This window comes from Manis pentadactyla, chromosome 3 (assembly GCF_030020395.1).
Source record: "Manis pentadactyla isolate mManPen7 chromosome 3, mManPen7.hap1, whole genome shotgun sequence".
Taxonomy (NCBI): Eukaryota; Metazoa; Chordata; class Mammalia; order Pholidota; family Manidae; genus Manis; species Manis pentadactyla.
The window spans coordinates 220,319,601-220,335,703 of NC_080021.1; the positions used below are offsets into that span (position 1 = coordinate 220,319,601).

The 16,103-nt window shown below is 55.6% G+C and overlaps 2 protein-coding genes across 5 annotated transcripts in view; both read left to right on the forward strand.

Annotated features, from left to right (window-relative positions):
• CCDC187 (coiled-coil domain containing 187) overlaps positions 1–4,346 on the forward strand; it is a 46,781-nt gene extending 42,435 nt beyond the window's left edge. For both annotated transcript variants that reach the window (XM_036901529.2, XM_036901530.2), the window contains exon 24: positions 485–4,346. In XM_036901529.2, coding sequence (XP_036757424.2) covers positions 485–2,337 — 1,853 coding nt within the window. In that variant the 3' untranslated portion in view covers positions 2,338–4,346. The remainder of the gene's footprint in view (positions 1–484) is intronic.
• Positions 4,347–7,763: 3,417 nt separating this feature from the next.
• The window catches only part of QSOX2 (quiescin sulfhydryl oxidase 2), a 30,223-nt gene continuing 21,883 nt past the window's right edge, over positions 7,764–16,103 (forward strand). For 2 of the 3 annotated variants that reach the window (XR_008996710.1, XM_057499245.1), the window contains exon 1: positions 7,772–8,138. Coding sequence is in view for 2 of the 3 variants with exons in the window: in XM_057499245.1 (XP_057355228.1) it covers positions 7,802–8,138 (337 nt within the window). In the remaining variant the exon portion in view is untranslated. Of the gene's footprint in view, positions 8,139–16,103 lie in introns of all 3 variants that reach the window. The other variant, XM_036901533.2, reaches the window with a different exon arrangement.

Genomic DNA, 16,103 nt, shown 5'->3' on the forward strand with positions numbered 1-16,103 from the left:
GCCAGCCTTCTCCTGTGGCCCCTCCCCACCCCTCCACGTCACAGGTCCCCAAGCAACAGGTGAATGCCTGTAGGCAGATTCCCTGTCGGAGCCATCCGTGTCTCACACAGGAACAATACGAGACAAAGCCAGCCACCACCCAGTCTTTGAACAGGTGCAGTTCTGAGACCAGGTGCCTGCGATGCAGAAACGTCACCCTGGCACAATTAACTCAGTGGGGGCTGAGCCGGATGGATTCCAGGGGTCCACCCTGACAGCGCCGTGCACACCCCTCCCGCCTGTCTGGGGTCTTTGGTCTGTTGGCCCAGGGCCCTCTGTACATGCTGTTTGAGGTCTGCAGGGTGACAAGAGTGAGGACCCACAGAGTGAGGACAGTGTCTCCCCATGTGCCCTGGCATCCCCTCAAACACCCCGGTGTCCTCCAGACACCCCGGCATCCCCCCAAATGGCCCCAGCATCTCCCCAAATGCCCCTCTCTCCACAGTTCGTGCACTAGCTGAGGAGGTGTCGCCGCCAGCCCAGTGCAAGGACAACCCCCTGCTACAGCTCGCGGCCCCCCTGGACCTGGGCTCTGAGTCGGAGCCTGCCCCCAGGACCTGCTCAGGACCTTGGGCACGGTCGCCTGTCTCCTCCGTGGGCTCCACCAGCAGCCTGTCCTGTGTCTCTCTCCCGGAGTTTCAGAAAGCGTCTGCTGTCCTGGTCCAGCTTTCCGGGAGTTCTGTCTCACTGTCGGACTGGGAAGCTGGGGAGACCCCAGACACAGACCTCGGCTGGTCAGGGGAACTCTCTGCTCCAGACTCCTGGGGGGTCCCCAGGGGCAGAGGCCAGGTGACTTGGGAGACGTCAGAGGGTGGTGGGGCCCAGCCCCCGTGCAGCTCCCCCACAGTGGCCAGAGGCCCAGTGCCAGTGCCAGGTGGCCTGGGGGCAGGTAGGTCGCTGCCTCTCCCCGGCGCTCCCGCTGAAAGGTCGGGATCAGAGTTGTCAGTGGCGTCCAGTGAAGTCTGGGACGAGGAGGGCCTGCTGGAGCCTGGCGCCGATGCCCTGCCTGCAGGAGACTCATCCCACCTGGAAAGTGGCAGGATGCTCAGTGCGGTGCTTCCCTCCTCGGGCCCAGGGAAGGGGCAGGAAGCTTCTGGAACCAGTGGGAGCCTGACCAGTGGATCAAACCTGGGAAAAGCCAAGTGGAGATCCCCCGAGGCTGCCCACATGGCATTCCCAGCCAAGGCTGCCTCTTCCGATGGCTTAGACCTGTCCCCTTCCCTTCCTTTGGGGTCCTCAGCATCCAAAGGGACAGATTTGGGCAGAGGAGGGGAGATTGGGCCCCCTCAGGCCTCGGTCGGCTGCCTAGAGGGCCCCTGGGATGCTGACCTGAGACCACCCACTGGCAGGAAGCCCCTATGGGCCTTGCCTGAGCCTGGGGTCCCCGTGAGCCCGAAGGCTCCTCCTGGGGACCTGGGAGGGCTGCCACCCCTGACTTCCGAAAGCCGGGCGCCTGGGCGTGGGGGCAGTGGAGCTGCACCCGTGCCAGAGGAAGCCTGGCCTGAGATCCCGTCCCCTGTAGACGAGGTGCCGTCCCACGACAGTGCCGACCTCCCACCCTCCACCCACAGGGTCAGCCGCCTCCCTCCCCCACCTTCACCTCCCACCCTCCCAGCAGAGAGTGAAGCCGGTGCCGCCAGTCCCCACTCAGAGGACTTCCCTTCCCCACCCGAAGGTGCCGCATGGCCCAGGGGCTTGCTGAGTGCCCCAGAGGAGGATGCCTCTATCAACATCAGCAGGTTGCCCTCCTTGTCCAAAGAGGATGTACCTGAGGCGCTGTCCCCAGGGACCCAGAAGTTGGGGCTCTGCCTGGGGACAGGAGGACAGGGTGGAAGCCTTGGGGACAAACTGGGTGAATCAAGTTCGGTTGGGGGTGCCCAGGCCAAGGGTGGCCAGTGGTCTGACTGGCTAGAGCCTCCCTTGTGTGTGAGGACAGGCGATGCCCCAAGGCGGCTGGCAGCCCAGTCCCCGACCCTGTCCAGACTGGCGATGTTAGTGGCTGGTGACACAGGGCTGTGTGGCCCCTGGCCGGGGGACCCACCTCCTGCTTTGGGCACAGACCTCAGCACCCATCTCCCCGGCATGGAGGGAGCCTCCGTGGTAGATTTGGTCTCCACCCAACTCACCAGAAGGATCCTTTGCGACTCGCTGACTGCACTGTCAGAGCTGGCCGGGCTGGGCAGCCCGCTGATGGAGGGGCTGGCGGGTGCCAGCATGTCCCCGAGGCTCACACGGCAGCCACAGGGCAGCCATGCGGAAGACTGGACTTCTGAGAAGACCGTGGAGGGCCCACAGTGACATGCGGACATCTGTGACTTGGCTGGATAATAGTGTGTGTGCGTGCCAGTGTGCGCATGTGTGCAAGGCCTTTCCCAGGGTAGAGCCACATTCAGAATGTAGCTGGCCGTGCGGGCGGTCACTGATGTGGGGCTGTAGACTGGACGGAGACCTGCTGACATCAGCTGCAGATCAGTCTGCCTGCACTTCTGTGTGGGCGTGTCCAGGGGCCCATGGCCAAGACAGGCCACCGACTTGAGGGAGAACAGCTCCAAGGAGCTGGGAGGGCAAGCACCTGGCGCCTGGCCACAGGGACCTTGTGCCAGGATGGGTGCCCTCAGCAAAGGCCAGGAGAGCAGGGAGAGGCTGCCCTGGGCAGACGGTTGGGGGGCATGTTGGCACTGAGTCACCCTCAGCTGCACTTGGGAAGTCATGAGTAGGGTGTTTGCTGTTTGGACTCCCAAAAGCCAAGGACCGGGATGCCCTCATCATGGCCGCCATTACTTGTGTTCTTGTGTTCAGGGTGACTGCTGAGTGGGCCTCTCATACAGATTAGAGGAAGTGGCAACTCAAGGTCCAAGGTCCCTTTACCCTCAGCCAGCCAGCCCTCAGCCTGTCCTCTGGGGCTGGTGAGCCAAGGCCCCCCCAAATGTGTTTGGGACTCCTTCTGGGGGAGACGAGAGCTGCTTCCTGGTGGGCCATGTGTGTGGAACGAGCCTGGGTGACAGCGCGGATGCAGAGCAGAGTTCTCAGGCGCTGGCAGGTGGGCTTCTTGCCCAGAGCACCTGCTCAGCACCGACGCTCAGTGGGAGTCGAGGAAACAAGTGTGGATGCAGCATGAAGCGGATTTGGGGGGGGGTTGGACTGGAAGATGGACTGGGATGCCTCGAGGGTGCGGCCCCGTGGGGCCTGGGGTCTTGGCAGGCCAGGGCCCACCCCACCCAGAGCAACACTGCAGCCATAGCCACACAGGGCCTGGGGACATGAGGCTGGGTGGCTTGTGTTGGAGCCAGGGTGGGAGCAGGTAGGAGCCCACACTCCTAGGAAGTCACTGGGAGCCCCGTGCTGCTCCTCCTGTCTCACGGGCTTTGCCCGGGAAGAGCTGTCCTGAGGAGGGCTGTATTGTCCTAGTATTTTCAGTATTTTATCCCAAATGACATCTGTATGCTTGCAGACGTGGTTTTTAAATTAGCCCAGCAGATATAAATCCAAGCATAAATGGTCAATGGATATATGATGAAGGAGCCATGGACATGCAATGGGGAAATGACAGCCTCTTCGGCAGCTGGTGCTGGCAAAACTGGACACTACATGCAAGAGAATGAAACTGGATCACTGTCTAACCCCATACACAAAAGTAAACTTGAAATGGATCAAAGACCTGAATGTAAGTCATGAAACCATAAACTCTTGGAAGAAAACATAGGCAAAAATCTCTGGAATATAAACATGAGCAACTTTTTCCTGAACGCATCTCCTCGGGCAAGGAAAACAAAATAAAAAATGAACAAATGGGACTACATCATGCTAAAAAGCTTCTGTACAGCAAAGGACACCATCAGGAGAACAAAAAGGCATCCTATAGTATGGGAGAATATATTCATAAATGACAGATCCGATAAGGGGTTGACATCGAAAATATACAAAGAACTCACATGCCTCAACACCCAAAAAGCAAATAACCCGATTAAAAAATGGGCGGAGGATTTGAACAGACAGTTCTCCAAAGAAGAAATTCAGATGGCCAACAGGCACATGAAAAGATGCTCCACATCGCTTGTCATCAGAGAAATGCAACTTAAAACCACAATGAGATATCACCTCACACCAGTAAGGATGGCCAACATAGGAAAGACTAGGAACAACAAATGCTGGCGAGGATGTGGAGAAAGGGGAACCCTCCTACACTGCTGGTGGGAATGTAAATTAGTTCAACCATTGTGGAAAGCAGTATGGAGGTTCCTCAAAAAACTCAAAATAGAAATACCATTTGACCCAGGAATTCCACTCCTAGGAATTTACCCTAAGAATGCAGCAGCCCAAATTTAAGTAGTAGCTTAAAATCTATACATGCTGAAGTTACTCTACAAGAAGATATGTCAAAGAAATAATCAATCTTCCCATGTTTTCTCCCGCCTGCTACTTCTATAGCTTTTCTTCTTCCTTCCTAATTACAACGAATTCTTAAATAGAATTCGTGCCTCATATCAAATTTACCGAGTATCATAACTCCTCCAAGTGGTAAAGATACCTCAAGACAAATGCTGGGCATAGAAGCCACAGGGCATAAATATGCAAAGAAATAAAAAGCTAACCATTTCAAACAATAAGGCTTCTCTCTCACTTACCAACTTCACATTTCCCTGTATGGCCCCGGAAGATGACTGGTTAGCCAGAGACGGGTAAGATTCCTCAAGGGAGGAACAACCTAAGACAGGCACAGTCGCAGGGGGGCCATCAGGTGAGAAATTGGGGATCAACAGAGGTGAGGCTTAGAACCTCACCCCCCCTGTTCTGAGAGAAATCTTCTGCATATGTGGATGTTTTATTGCCCTTGTCTAGCTTGGATTAACACATAGTCTACAGGCACACACCTGATCATCTACATTTGCTCTCTTACAACACTAAACTATGTTTTCTACCTTTATCTTGTATCTACCTACCACTTCAGCATTTTATTAAAAATAATAATAATAAAGAGAGAAATGTGGTATCCACATATAAATCAAGTATAAAAACCAAATGAGTATTCATATTTGAACTGACTGTTTAGAGTTCATAATGCATGAGCAAAACCAAAAGTTTCTGTGATGACTGCCCTTGTACTGTTCACCATGTAACTTATTCACTATGTAAGAATTTGTTCTCCATGTAAGAACTTGTTCGTTATGCTTCAGAAGATTGGAGACTGACGAAAATTAGGCTTGGGGTGGATTAATGATTGTGCATTGAGCATTGACTCCCCTATACAGAATTTTATTGTTGTTAACAACCATTTGATCAATAAATATGAGAGATGCCCTAACAACAACAACCAAGAAAAAGTACACACTTCCAATTGTAAAATAAATAAGCAACCGGGATGTAATGTATAGCATAAGGAATATAGTCAAAATATTGTAACAACTTGGTATGGTGATAGCTGGTACTTAGAATTATCATGTATATAAATGTTGAATCACTGTGTTGTACACCTGAAACTAATGTAATGTAATACTGTGTGTCAACTACCCTTCAATAAAAAATAATTATCTAAAAAAAAAAAAAAAAAAAGAATGCAGCAGCCCAGTTTGAAAAAGACAGATGCACCCCTGTTTATCGCAGCACTATTTACAATAGCCAAGAAATGGAAGCAACCTAAGTGTCCACCAGTAGATGAATGGATAAAGAAGATGTGGTACATATACACAATGGAATATTATTCAGCCATAAGAAGAAGACAAATCCTATCATTTGTAACGACATGGATGGAGCTGGAGGATATTATGTTCAGTGAAATAAGCCAGGCGGAGAAAGACAAGTCCCAAATGATTTCCCTCATGTGTGGAGTTAACAGTGAAGCAAAACTGAAGGAACAAAATAGCAGCAGACTCAGAGACTTCAAGAAGGGAAGAGGGATTACCAAAGAGGAGGTGGGAGGAGGGCGGGTGGGGAGGGAGGGAGAATGGGGTTCAGGGGCATCATGAGTGGCACACATGGTGTGGGGGGGATCATGGGGAAGACAGTGTAGCTCGGAGAAGACAAATAGGGACTCTGTGGCATCTTACTACACTGATGGACAGTGACCGCAATGGGGTATGGGGGGGACTCGATAATGTGGGTGAATGTAGTAACCACATTGTTTTTTCTTGTGAGACCTTCATAAGAGTGTATATCAATAATACCTTAATAAAATAAATAAAACACTTTTAAAAGGTCCCAACTATCACCAAAAAAAAAAAAAAAAAAAGATACAGTCCTTGCCAAGGCTCACTTTAATGTTTTGGAATTCGCGTTTTACAATTGATGAGTGCTTTTCCTATTCCTAAGAACTTGTTATTAACTCAACTGTGTGCCGTAGGGCCTGACACCTTGGACTGGAGAGACTGTGGCATTGTTTTTAGGGTGCAGACCCTTAGTGCTGGGCCAAGCTCATCTCACTGGCAGCTTGATTTCACAGAGCAGTTTTGGGGTGAGGTGTTAGCCCACCATGCTGTGTGCACCCCCCAGTTGGACTCACAGCATTGGGGCCCCAGCCTTCCTTTCCTTTGTGTGGTGGGGGTCCCTGGGATGGGGAGGGCACCCTTGCTGATACTTGGGGACCAGGGGCTTTGTACAGCAGGGAGGAAGGAACTCGGCCAGCACTTCTGCACCCTTCAAGCAGAGCAGGAGATTGCCCACTGACAGCCGAGGGAACAGGAGAACCCTACTGGACGTCAGTGGTGCCAGCATTTATGCCCACTGGCTGTCCTGGGGAGCAGGGGTCCCAGAGGCCTCCCCTCCAACCCCCTCAGCACCTGGGTGGGTGGGGGACATGCAAGCTCTAAAAGGAAGGGCTGTGAATGACAGTGGAACTTGGCCTGGGCTGGGGAAGGGGCCCCGTCCCGCCAAGCGGCTCCAGGAGAGGGTACCAGGGCCTTGTCCGGGGTCTGCTGGTTTGGATGGTCTTAAGAATTAGCAATACCCTTTTTGCAAACAAAACCTTACACAGAATCCCACAAGGTAAAGAGCAGAGAGATGACTGCATTGGTATAGATGTAGTATGCGTTCAAATCACATCGTTTACTTATGTTAATCACCCCCAAGAGCGAGGCGGCTGGGAACAGCAGAATTGGGACTTCTGGCCAATGGATGACTGTTGCTGACTCACCTCAGCTGTGACCCATTTCCTCCTTTCACTTTGGTCCCACGGTTCAGAGAAAATCTTGCTGTACATGATAATTAGCAATAGAAATTGAAAACCAGGTTGAATTAAGCAGAGAAGTCATAAGAAGCTTTATCTCCTAGGTTTGCCGAGAAATCAGCTTTGGTGGACGCAGAAACAAATCTGAGTTCGCAGGGACGTTTTGCTACATTTTCTAAGAGTTAAAAATCTCGTATTTAAAAGTCAAGTCAGGGTTGCCATGCAAAATACAGGTCGCCCAGTAAAATGTGAATTTCAGATAAAGAGTGCGTGGTTTCTAAGTCTAAATATAGCCCATATCTGAAATGCAAAATTTCACATTTCACTGGACATCCTGTATTTTCGTTTGCTAAATCCGACAACCCTGCCAGAGCCCGGAGTTGGGGCCGGGGGCAGGGGCGGGGCGGCGGGCGGGCACTCGGGGGCGGGACCCGCGCTCGGGGGCGGAGCTTGGATGGAGTTCGCGGTCGGATTGGGGGCGGAGACCAGGGCGGGGCTGGAGGCAGCACCCTGCGTTCGGGGCGGGGCGGGGCGGGGGGCGCGCGCGGCGCCCGTGACGGCGGTTACCAGGGTGAAAGGTCAGGCGCGCGCGGCACTCCCAACATGGCGGCGGCCAGCGCGGGGGCGGCGCGCAGCCCGGGACCCTCGGCGAGGACGGAAGCCCGAGCCCGGCACCCGGCGCCCGGGCGACCCGCGCGGCTACCCCCGCTGCTGGTGCTGCTGGCGGCGGCGGCGGCGGCGGCGGCGGGGTCGGGCGCGAGCGGCGCGGCGCGCCTGTACCGCGCGGGCGAGGACGCCGTGTGGGTGCTGGACAGCGGCAGCGTGCGCGGGGCCACGGCCAACAGCTCGGCCGCGTGGCTCGTGCAGTTCTACTCGTCGTGGTGCGGCCACTGCATCGGCTACGCGCCCACCTGGCGAGCCCTGGCGGGGGACGTGCGAGGTGAGGCGCGCCCGCGAGGGACCCCGGCCCTGCGGCTTCCCGGTCCCCCCGCGAGCTAGATCCTGGAGGTCGACTGGCTCGGGTGGCCGTGACAGGAACCCGCCCCCCGCCCTGTCCAGCGCCGCCCCGTTCACCAAACGTCTAGTTTTGGGCCCCCAAGAGCCTCATTAACCCTCCAGCCCTTTATCCTGTGACCCAGCGCGCACCCCGCCCTCAGCAGTTCCATTTCATCGCCCGGAGGCCCCGTCCTTCGGGGTCTCCACTGCTACCCCAAGCCCTTTCCTTTGAAACCCTCCGTCATCTTCCTCTCCTTCTGACCGTTGCGTGGCTACTGAGCCGACAACTCAGACATCCAAGTGCCCTGGACACTTCTTTGTAGGAGCAAAAAGACCTTCAGGCATTTCATTGGGCAGGTCCTCGTTCAGGGACGTGCAGCCTTTGAAAAATCTGTCGTGCACCAGAGCCCTGCTGATGCTCTGGCACTTGGTGGCTTGGCGCTTTAATCACGCTGAAAATTATTCACCAGTTCTGAAGGGCAGGGTTGGAGCCGGGAGGGGACATTTGCAACCTCCTTCCCGCAAGCTGGCCCTGCTCTGAGACGGAACGGAAGTTGCTCGGAAGTAGGAGCCGGGTTGGGCAGGACTCTCCCGCCGGCGCTGAACTGACCTCTAATCGTTTCAGTAGGCAGGAGGGCAACAGATGGCTGCAGTTTCTTCCTGCACCTTTGTTTTCACATCTCATATCCAGCCTCATTATCTAAACAGATTCGTAAAGAAACGTTTTAAAAGCGTAAATAGGGTTTTGTGCATAATTTTAAATGTCTTTCAGATGCATTTTCTGGGGCCTTTTGCTTCTAAAGGGTTTGTTCTTTGAATTAAAGTTTTCTTAAGTCCCTACTGCTTGACACCGGTCAGAGCTGAAATCAGAGACCAAGAAAGGGACTAACAACTCCTTGGGTTTTTTTTTTTTTGAGTCTTTGCTCTGAGAACAAACACTTTAATAATATAGGGAACCTTTTGGTTCTCCTTTATCTGGTGGCAGAAACACAGGTATGCAAATTAAAGTGCGGGTTGCTCTGGCAAGACACTTGGCGCTTGTTTTGTGCATATTTTGATTTTTTTCAGCTTAGCATCTGAAACATGAAAATTGTAAACCAGATTCAAATGTTGCAAACTATTTATAGTTAAACCCGCATGTAAGGAGCTATAAATATTGTGCCTGGAACTTGGAAGGAAGCTTACTTCTGAAAGTGAAACTAGTCAAGTCCATACCTCTTGCTTGATTAACTGTCAGTTAAAGGAGGTTATCTTAAGATGGCTGGACATGGTCCAAGTCAAGGCAGGAAGAATGAGCTGCGACCAAAGGGCATGTGGCTAAAAGCGAAAAGCAGCTGCAGCCTGGAAGACGGGTTGGTGGGGGGTGGGGGTGATTCAGGGGCCCTGAGGCAGAGGGGCCCAAGTGCTGCACTGCCAGCAGGGCTGCCTGAGCCCAGCTCTGACTGGAGTCAGATCCCTGGGCATTGGGGAGTGGCCCCCTTGGGGTCCCCAAAGAGAGGTCATCTGGGGACTCAGAAGCACACATTGCGGCCCCAACCCTGGCCTGCTGAGCCAGAAACTCAGGATGAGGCCCAGCATCTTGTCAACACGAGACCCAAAGTTGGAAGATCGTGGTTCTCAGGGACACTAACCCTGCAAGTCACCTGCAAGAAAGAACCTGTGACCAAAGAGATGGGACACATGGCATATGAACTTGACCTCATGGATGTCCGCTGCACATGAGACTTCCTCAGTGAAAGAATCTGTCGCCTCTAGCCCCTTGCCTCTCATGTGATTGACCACAGAGCCATGTCGTGCCTGATCTCGGTGAACTCCTCAGGGCATGCACTAGGAGGAGCTGCTCTGGCCCGCACTGCGGAGGCCAGCAGCAGCCCCCTGTGCTCAGGCTGAGCTCCCTGCCATGGGCCCTCTGGGGGAGGGTGCCCGTCGCCCCTGTGATGCAAGCTCAGTGCAGTCATAGCTCCGTTCCACCACCTCGGTCTTGGCCAGTCACTTGTGAGTTGGGCTTCCTGGCCAGTCTCCCGGAGCTTGCAGACTTTAGATGGGGCCCCCTTGGGTGCCTGTCCCCACCCCACACCAGATGAAGTGTGTCCGGCCGGCTATCCCTATCCACCACTTCCCTCCCAGTCTCCATTCCAGCGTGGCTTCTAGAAAGTAGGCGGCTATGGGCCAGGCTCTGCTCCCCTCTGGAAATGGCCTGGGTGGAGGGACCCTGGAGCCGATGCACCTGCTCCCCTAACTGTGCCCCACCACCGCCTCTTGCCTGCCCTCTTCCGTTTGCTCAGAATGAGCAGAAAGCCCGAGAGGTGTCTGCAGAAGGAGGGGCTCCTCCCCAGCTTGGTAAGACCTCTCTTCTCACAGTTCAGGGGTACCTTTATTTTCCTAAAAGATTTGGACTGAATTTTAGCTTTTCACTGATGTTTCCAAGGTTTTGAAAGTAAATATTTTTCCTTATAATAAGGTAGCTTAGCAAACAAAAGGCCTACTGTTGAGTTTAGCCAGATGCCTTCCAGTGTTTATGTAGATTGTGCTTATGCCTGTCACCCTAAGCCCTTAGCAAAACAGAACCCCACGCTGTCCCTGAAAACCACTTAGCCCGGAGCCGTGGTGTTGGCAGACCCCGTGAGGCCACGTCTTTTCCTTGGTTGCTGAGTCTGCTGTGGCCAGGCGGCCCCCAGCGCCGAGATGTCTCTGAGATGCCTCTGGGGAGCTCTCCGGTGCTGAGTGTCCCTGCAGGGCCACTGTGGCCTTGGTATCGACTCTTGCCAGTCCTGGGGAAGCAGAGCGCAGGGGGACAGGGGCAGAATCTGACAGAATTGGTGTCAGAATACTGGATGAGACACAGAGACCTGGGGGGGACCTGTGCTCAAAGTGCCCCTTCTATTCCTGGCCCTGCAGAGGGCACGGGTGCACTCCTGTTGCGCCTTGATGCTGAGCGAGCCTGGGTCCTCTGTTTATGGCCACCATGAGTGAGTCTGGGTGTCTCCAGCCCTCAATTCTCACTCACTGTGTCTGCAGACTGGGGTTGGGGCCCTGGGCGGTGGGCTGTGGGTCTTTATCGCCCACCTGGTCTGGGTGGTTGCCCTCGGGCCAGGCCACAGGCTTCCTGGAGCTGAGCTGGACCACTGGGTGTTCCCCCACCATTACCTATTCTCAGGAAGCAAGGATGGGGGACTGCAGGAAAAGGGATGCTGATGGCTGCTGGGTGGCATTTGGTGAGCTCACCTGGGCACAGCAGGAGGCTTGGAGGGGTGGTTGGAGAAGATTAGAGGCAGGTGGGGGTGGTGTCCTCTGTTTGGGGCCCAGAAAAGCCTTTTGGGTGCCCCAGTCCCAGGTAGCTGTGATTGAGACCCAGCGTCATTGTGACTGAGCCTGAAGGAACCCCGCTTCTGTGCAGCCTGGTGACAGAGTGGAGGGACCCAAGTGGGAGGTGCCACCAGCCCTGCCTGGGCTCCGATGAGTCGGGGGACCTCTGCTGAAGCGTTTCCCCTCATGCCTGCATTGAGCACCACCAGCACCCCTAGAATCCCGTTGATAGTGGCTCTGGAGTCGCTCCGGGCCGTGAAGGGCATGTGTTGCTGTGCCGGAGCCCCCACTGGCCTCACCGCCAGGACATTTGCAGATGGGACCTGGGCTCTGAAGCCGACTTGACCCCTCGAGAGCTCCCGCTAACCTCCGCTCCTTAGTGTGTGGGCTTAATTTTTACCCCACTCTATATATCCTTAATTTGTGGCTGGAACTTGGAGCTTATTTAAGAGACCTTTGCTCTGCCCTTGGGGGTTGCTCCAGGGGAGGGCGTATCCTGCAGCCCTGGAAGGAGGGATCTGAAGCCCTGACGTTTCTCGAGGATGGAGCTGGAATGGAGCTCTGTGTCTGAGAAGCAACGCTCCACTGCATTCTTTTAAACCTAGGAGGTCACTTATTCTGTACTGTAATCATTTTCTGGAACTAATTGATGCTTAAACTTAAATTAGACTTTCTCAGACTTTTCATTGGAACTTGACAAGTAATGGTAAAAGGTTTATTCCTGTAGACCAAGTAATATAGTTACTTGACAAGTAAACTTGAAACAGGTTTTGGTCTGCTGTATATAGAAGCTTAATTATTTCACAAGTCCTTTATTTTTTATTTTTTATTTCGGTATCATTAATCTACAATTACATGAGGAACATCATGTTTACTAGACTCCCCCCTTCACCAAGCCCCCCCCCCCCCCATCGGTCACTGTCTGTCAGCGCAGTGAGACGCTGCGGAGTCACTATCACAAGTCCTTTCTAAGCCTGTGGTCTTAACGGCGGTCGGGCTTGTGAGTGGACGTGAGGAGTAGGTACCTGGGCTGACTCCTCCCTGCGAATGCCCCTGGCGGCAGCGGCGGCGGCCTCCCAGATGGCGCCCCCCCACCCCCGCTCCCCCATCCCACCCCCGCTCGTTGAGGGTGGCCTGCCCTTGTGGGAGCAGCGGTCTGCATTCAGTTTAGAGCGTTTCTTTCCTTTGTGTGGAGGGATCCAGACAGGTGGGCAAGGCAGGAGGAGGGGAGGGTCAAGCTGAATGGGGAAAATATCCTGAAGCCAAACCTCTGAAATGGTTTGCATTTTATTTGATAAAATAGATTGTCTCTCTTTTGTGTTTCCCTGAATGCTGCCCATCTGCTGGGGCTCTTGCAGTGACTGCCGGCGACGAGTAACCGAAATTCTCCCTCATCTGCTGCCCTCGCCAGCAACCCGTCCTGCACAGGCAGGCCTCCTTTCAGAGACAGACAAAGGCCTGGTGCTGTGTCAGCCCGCCCCTCCGCCAGGACAGCCAGCCCGGGTCGAGCGGGACGCACTTACGGAGCGGAGCCCTGCAGATGGCCCTGTCAGTTCCGGGGTCCTGAGGCCAGGGCAGGGTGCCCTGAGCACATGGGCACAGCACGCTGCCCTCCCCTGCCAGCTCCAGCGGGCTCCCTGTGGAAGTTAACCTGCCGTCTGCCCCACGTGGCCCAGGCACCCTTCAGTGCTGGATGCTGTCCGTGCCCGGGCACTGTGGGAGGTGCAGAGAGCCAGACGGAAAAGGCCCCGTCTGAGCATGCTGTACTTCAGATGGGGACACGCCCTTAATAAGCCGCACAGAATGAATAAGTCAACTGCAGGTGGAAAGTCCTGTGGAAGTAAACAGGGCATAGGATTGGCCCAGGGCAGTGGAGGAAGGCCACTGGGGGTGGCCTGAGACACAAGCCAGGTGGAGCAGCTCAGCGGGACATGCCTGTGGAGGGGCCTGCCTGGGCAGAGGCCCCGAGGCAGGGCTTCACTGTGCCCAGCAGACAGTGCAGGGCCCACTGCGGCTCCAGGTTGGCGAATGGGTGGGCTTCAGCAGGCAGAAGCTGGGGCTCCAGGATGGCAGGCTGGTAAGCCATGTTCACATCCCTGAGCGGCAAGGAAGAAGGGTGGGCGAGCGGGGAGTCCTGCGTCCTGGTCTCACTGTACAAAACTCTGGCTGCTCCCCCGGGAACTGAGGGTGGGGAACCAATGGGGACCAGGCTCAGGTGTGAGAGACGGGAGGTGGCCACACCGGTTTAGCCAGCTGAGCTGGCACCTTGGGGGAGCTGGGGGACTTTGGGGGATTGGATTTAGGTGGGAAGAAGAGAATCACAGAGGCAGTGACACTTGTCTTTATAAAGTGAGTTAAGGTGTTCTTGGAGTTGACCTTCAGATTTGTGAACAGAAGGAAAGACAGCCTTCCAGGTAGAACTGTATTTTTGGATAGATGGTATTTAGCCAAACTGAGTGAACCTCCTACCTGGAGCCCAGTAAGCCAGGCTCTGCAGCCAGGGCACAGCCGACCTACGGCCTTTGGCCAGCCACTCCCAGGGTGGGCTGGGTTTCTTCCACATCTGGCTGTTAAGAAGCATCACATAAAGCTTGGGGATTGAGAAAAGGTGGGCCGCATGTCTTCTTGGTCATACTGGAGCCTCATTTCACAAGGCCCCTGGAGGGCAGTCTCTGGTCTTTGATACTGTGAGTTAAGGGCTCAGACTCTGGGACTGCATCTTGACTTGCAGACCTTGTCTGGTAGACATGCAAATAGCTCTGTCCAGTGGAAAGGGGAGCCCCAAAGGTGAGGGTTTGCTTGCCCCATGGGGCACCAGCCAGCTGTCTCATGGTTGGACTGGGTCGGGTCGGGCCTGGTGGGCATGGGCCTTGAGCTTCTGGAAAGGACTCCGTGCATGGAGCCTCACGCCGGTGGGTCAGGCGAGCGTCCCTCTCACTGGAGGCGCATGGGACAGGATGGGCCCCTGAGGCCCGCTGCTTCTGCAGGTCGCCCTGCAGCCTTGGCTCCTGTCTCCGTTGTGATGGGAACAAACAGTTGGCTAAAAACCTGGGGCAAACCAAGGTGCTGCTTTTTCATTTCTAAGCAGCCAGTGGTGGTGCTGATTCCAGAAGCATGGTCCACCCGCTGGATGCCTGGCAGGTTGGAGGCGCTCTCATCGCTGGCCGGCTGTCAGTGACCGCGGCTGGTGCCAGTTCCCCTTTCAGGGGCTTCCCCAGAGCTTAGGCTGCTCCGCCTCCTCGCTCAGGAAGGCAGCACTTCCATTGTCCACCGCCTGGGCTGGGCCAGAGCATGACAGGAGAGGTGAGCCACCCTGTACCTGGCCCTGGGGTCGGGTGAGGGAGAAGGCTGCTACTCTGCCAGTGATCTGTGCCCGGTCCCTCTGAAATCCCTGAGGCCAGAGAGGGCTGGTTCAGTGGGGCTATTAGGGTGTGGGGCAGGGGCAGGGAGAGGGCGCCTCTGTCTTCCCGGAACCTGTGTGCTGGGCCAGGGACTGACGCGGTGTCTTGGGCTTGCTCACTGTAGCTGCCAGAGCCCTGAGGAAGGCCACCTGGACGTCACTGGGCACTGAGAAGGAGGGGCAGCCCCACGGTGCGGCGTCTCTGCCCACATGGCCTGTCTTCCTCCTGATGCCGCACGTGGGTCTGAGCTCTCAGAGAATCAGCAGCTGCCCAGGCTCCTGGGACAAAGGGCAAAATCTGTCCCGAGGTGCGCAGCTCCCCTGAGCCTGCCCAGCTGCTCTCCCTGGAGCTGCTCACGCCAGCCGCCCCTTCCTCTGTGACTCTGGTAGTCGGCACATGCCCGCAGGGCAGCAGCCCCTGGGGTCTCTGGGCATATTCCTGTGGTTCTGCCCCCAGTGCTGGCTGTGGTGCGCCCGATGCCTTCCAGCAGCAGACACTTTGCCAGCCTTCTAGCCCACCGGTCCTCCTGGCACCCTTAGGGAGATGTCATCTGGCATCTCCGTTTGCAGGTGGGCCGCTGAGACAGACTGATAAGTTGCCCAGATTCTCAAAACCTGGTAAGTGACAGAGCAGGATGTGGGCCGGACACTACCTCCCAGACGGGGGTCCTTACTCCATCCGGCACTGCCTGTTTGCTCCGTGGGCGCTGAGCTGGACTAGCAGGCAGGAGACTCCCAGAGGCAGCAGCATTTAGGGCAAACGGGGTTGAGCTCATAAAGGGGATGGGGGTGGGGTCCAGGCAGAGGCAGGAGATGCCAGGGTGTGGCCCAATCAGAAGTGCAGTGTGCAGTGTGGCTGGTGGGGGTGGGGTGGGGCTGGACTCAGGGCTGGAGGACCAGGGACGGGTTCGTCTGCATGTGTGGCTAGTGGAGACCAGCCTTGCTCCCAAGACCACGGGGAGCTGCTGGGGTCCATTCAGAGTGGTGGCCCAGTCCCAGCTTGCTGCTGCCTGCCCAGGTGAAGGCACGGTGGGTCGTGGTGACGCCTCCCAGCAGAGCTTCCAGGTAGCTGGAGGCCACCCCGGCAAAGCCCACCTGGGCCTGCCTCCCCCAGCTCCTACTCCTCCACCCAGGTGTCTCGGGCCAAAACAAGTTTCCCTCCACTCGTCACTCCCCAGGATGGCACCATGTCAGCACGTAGCT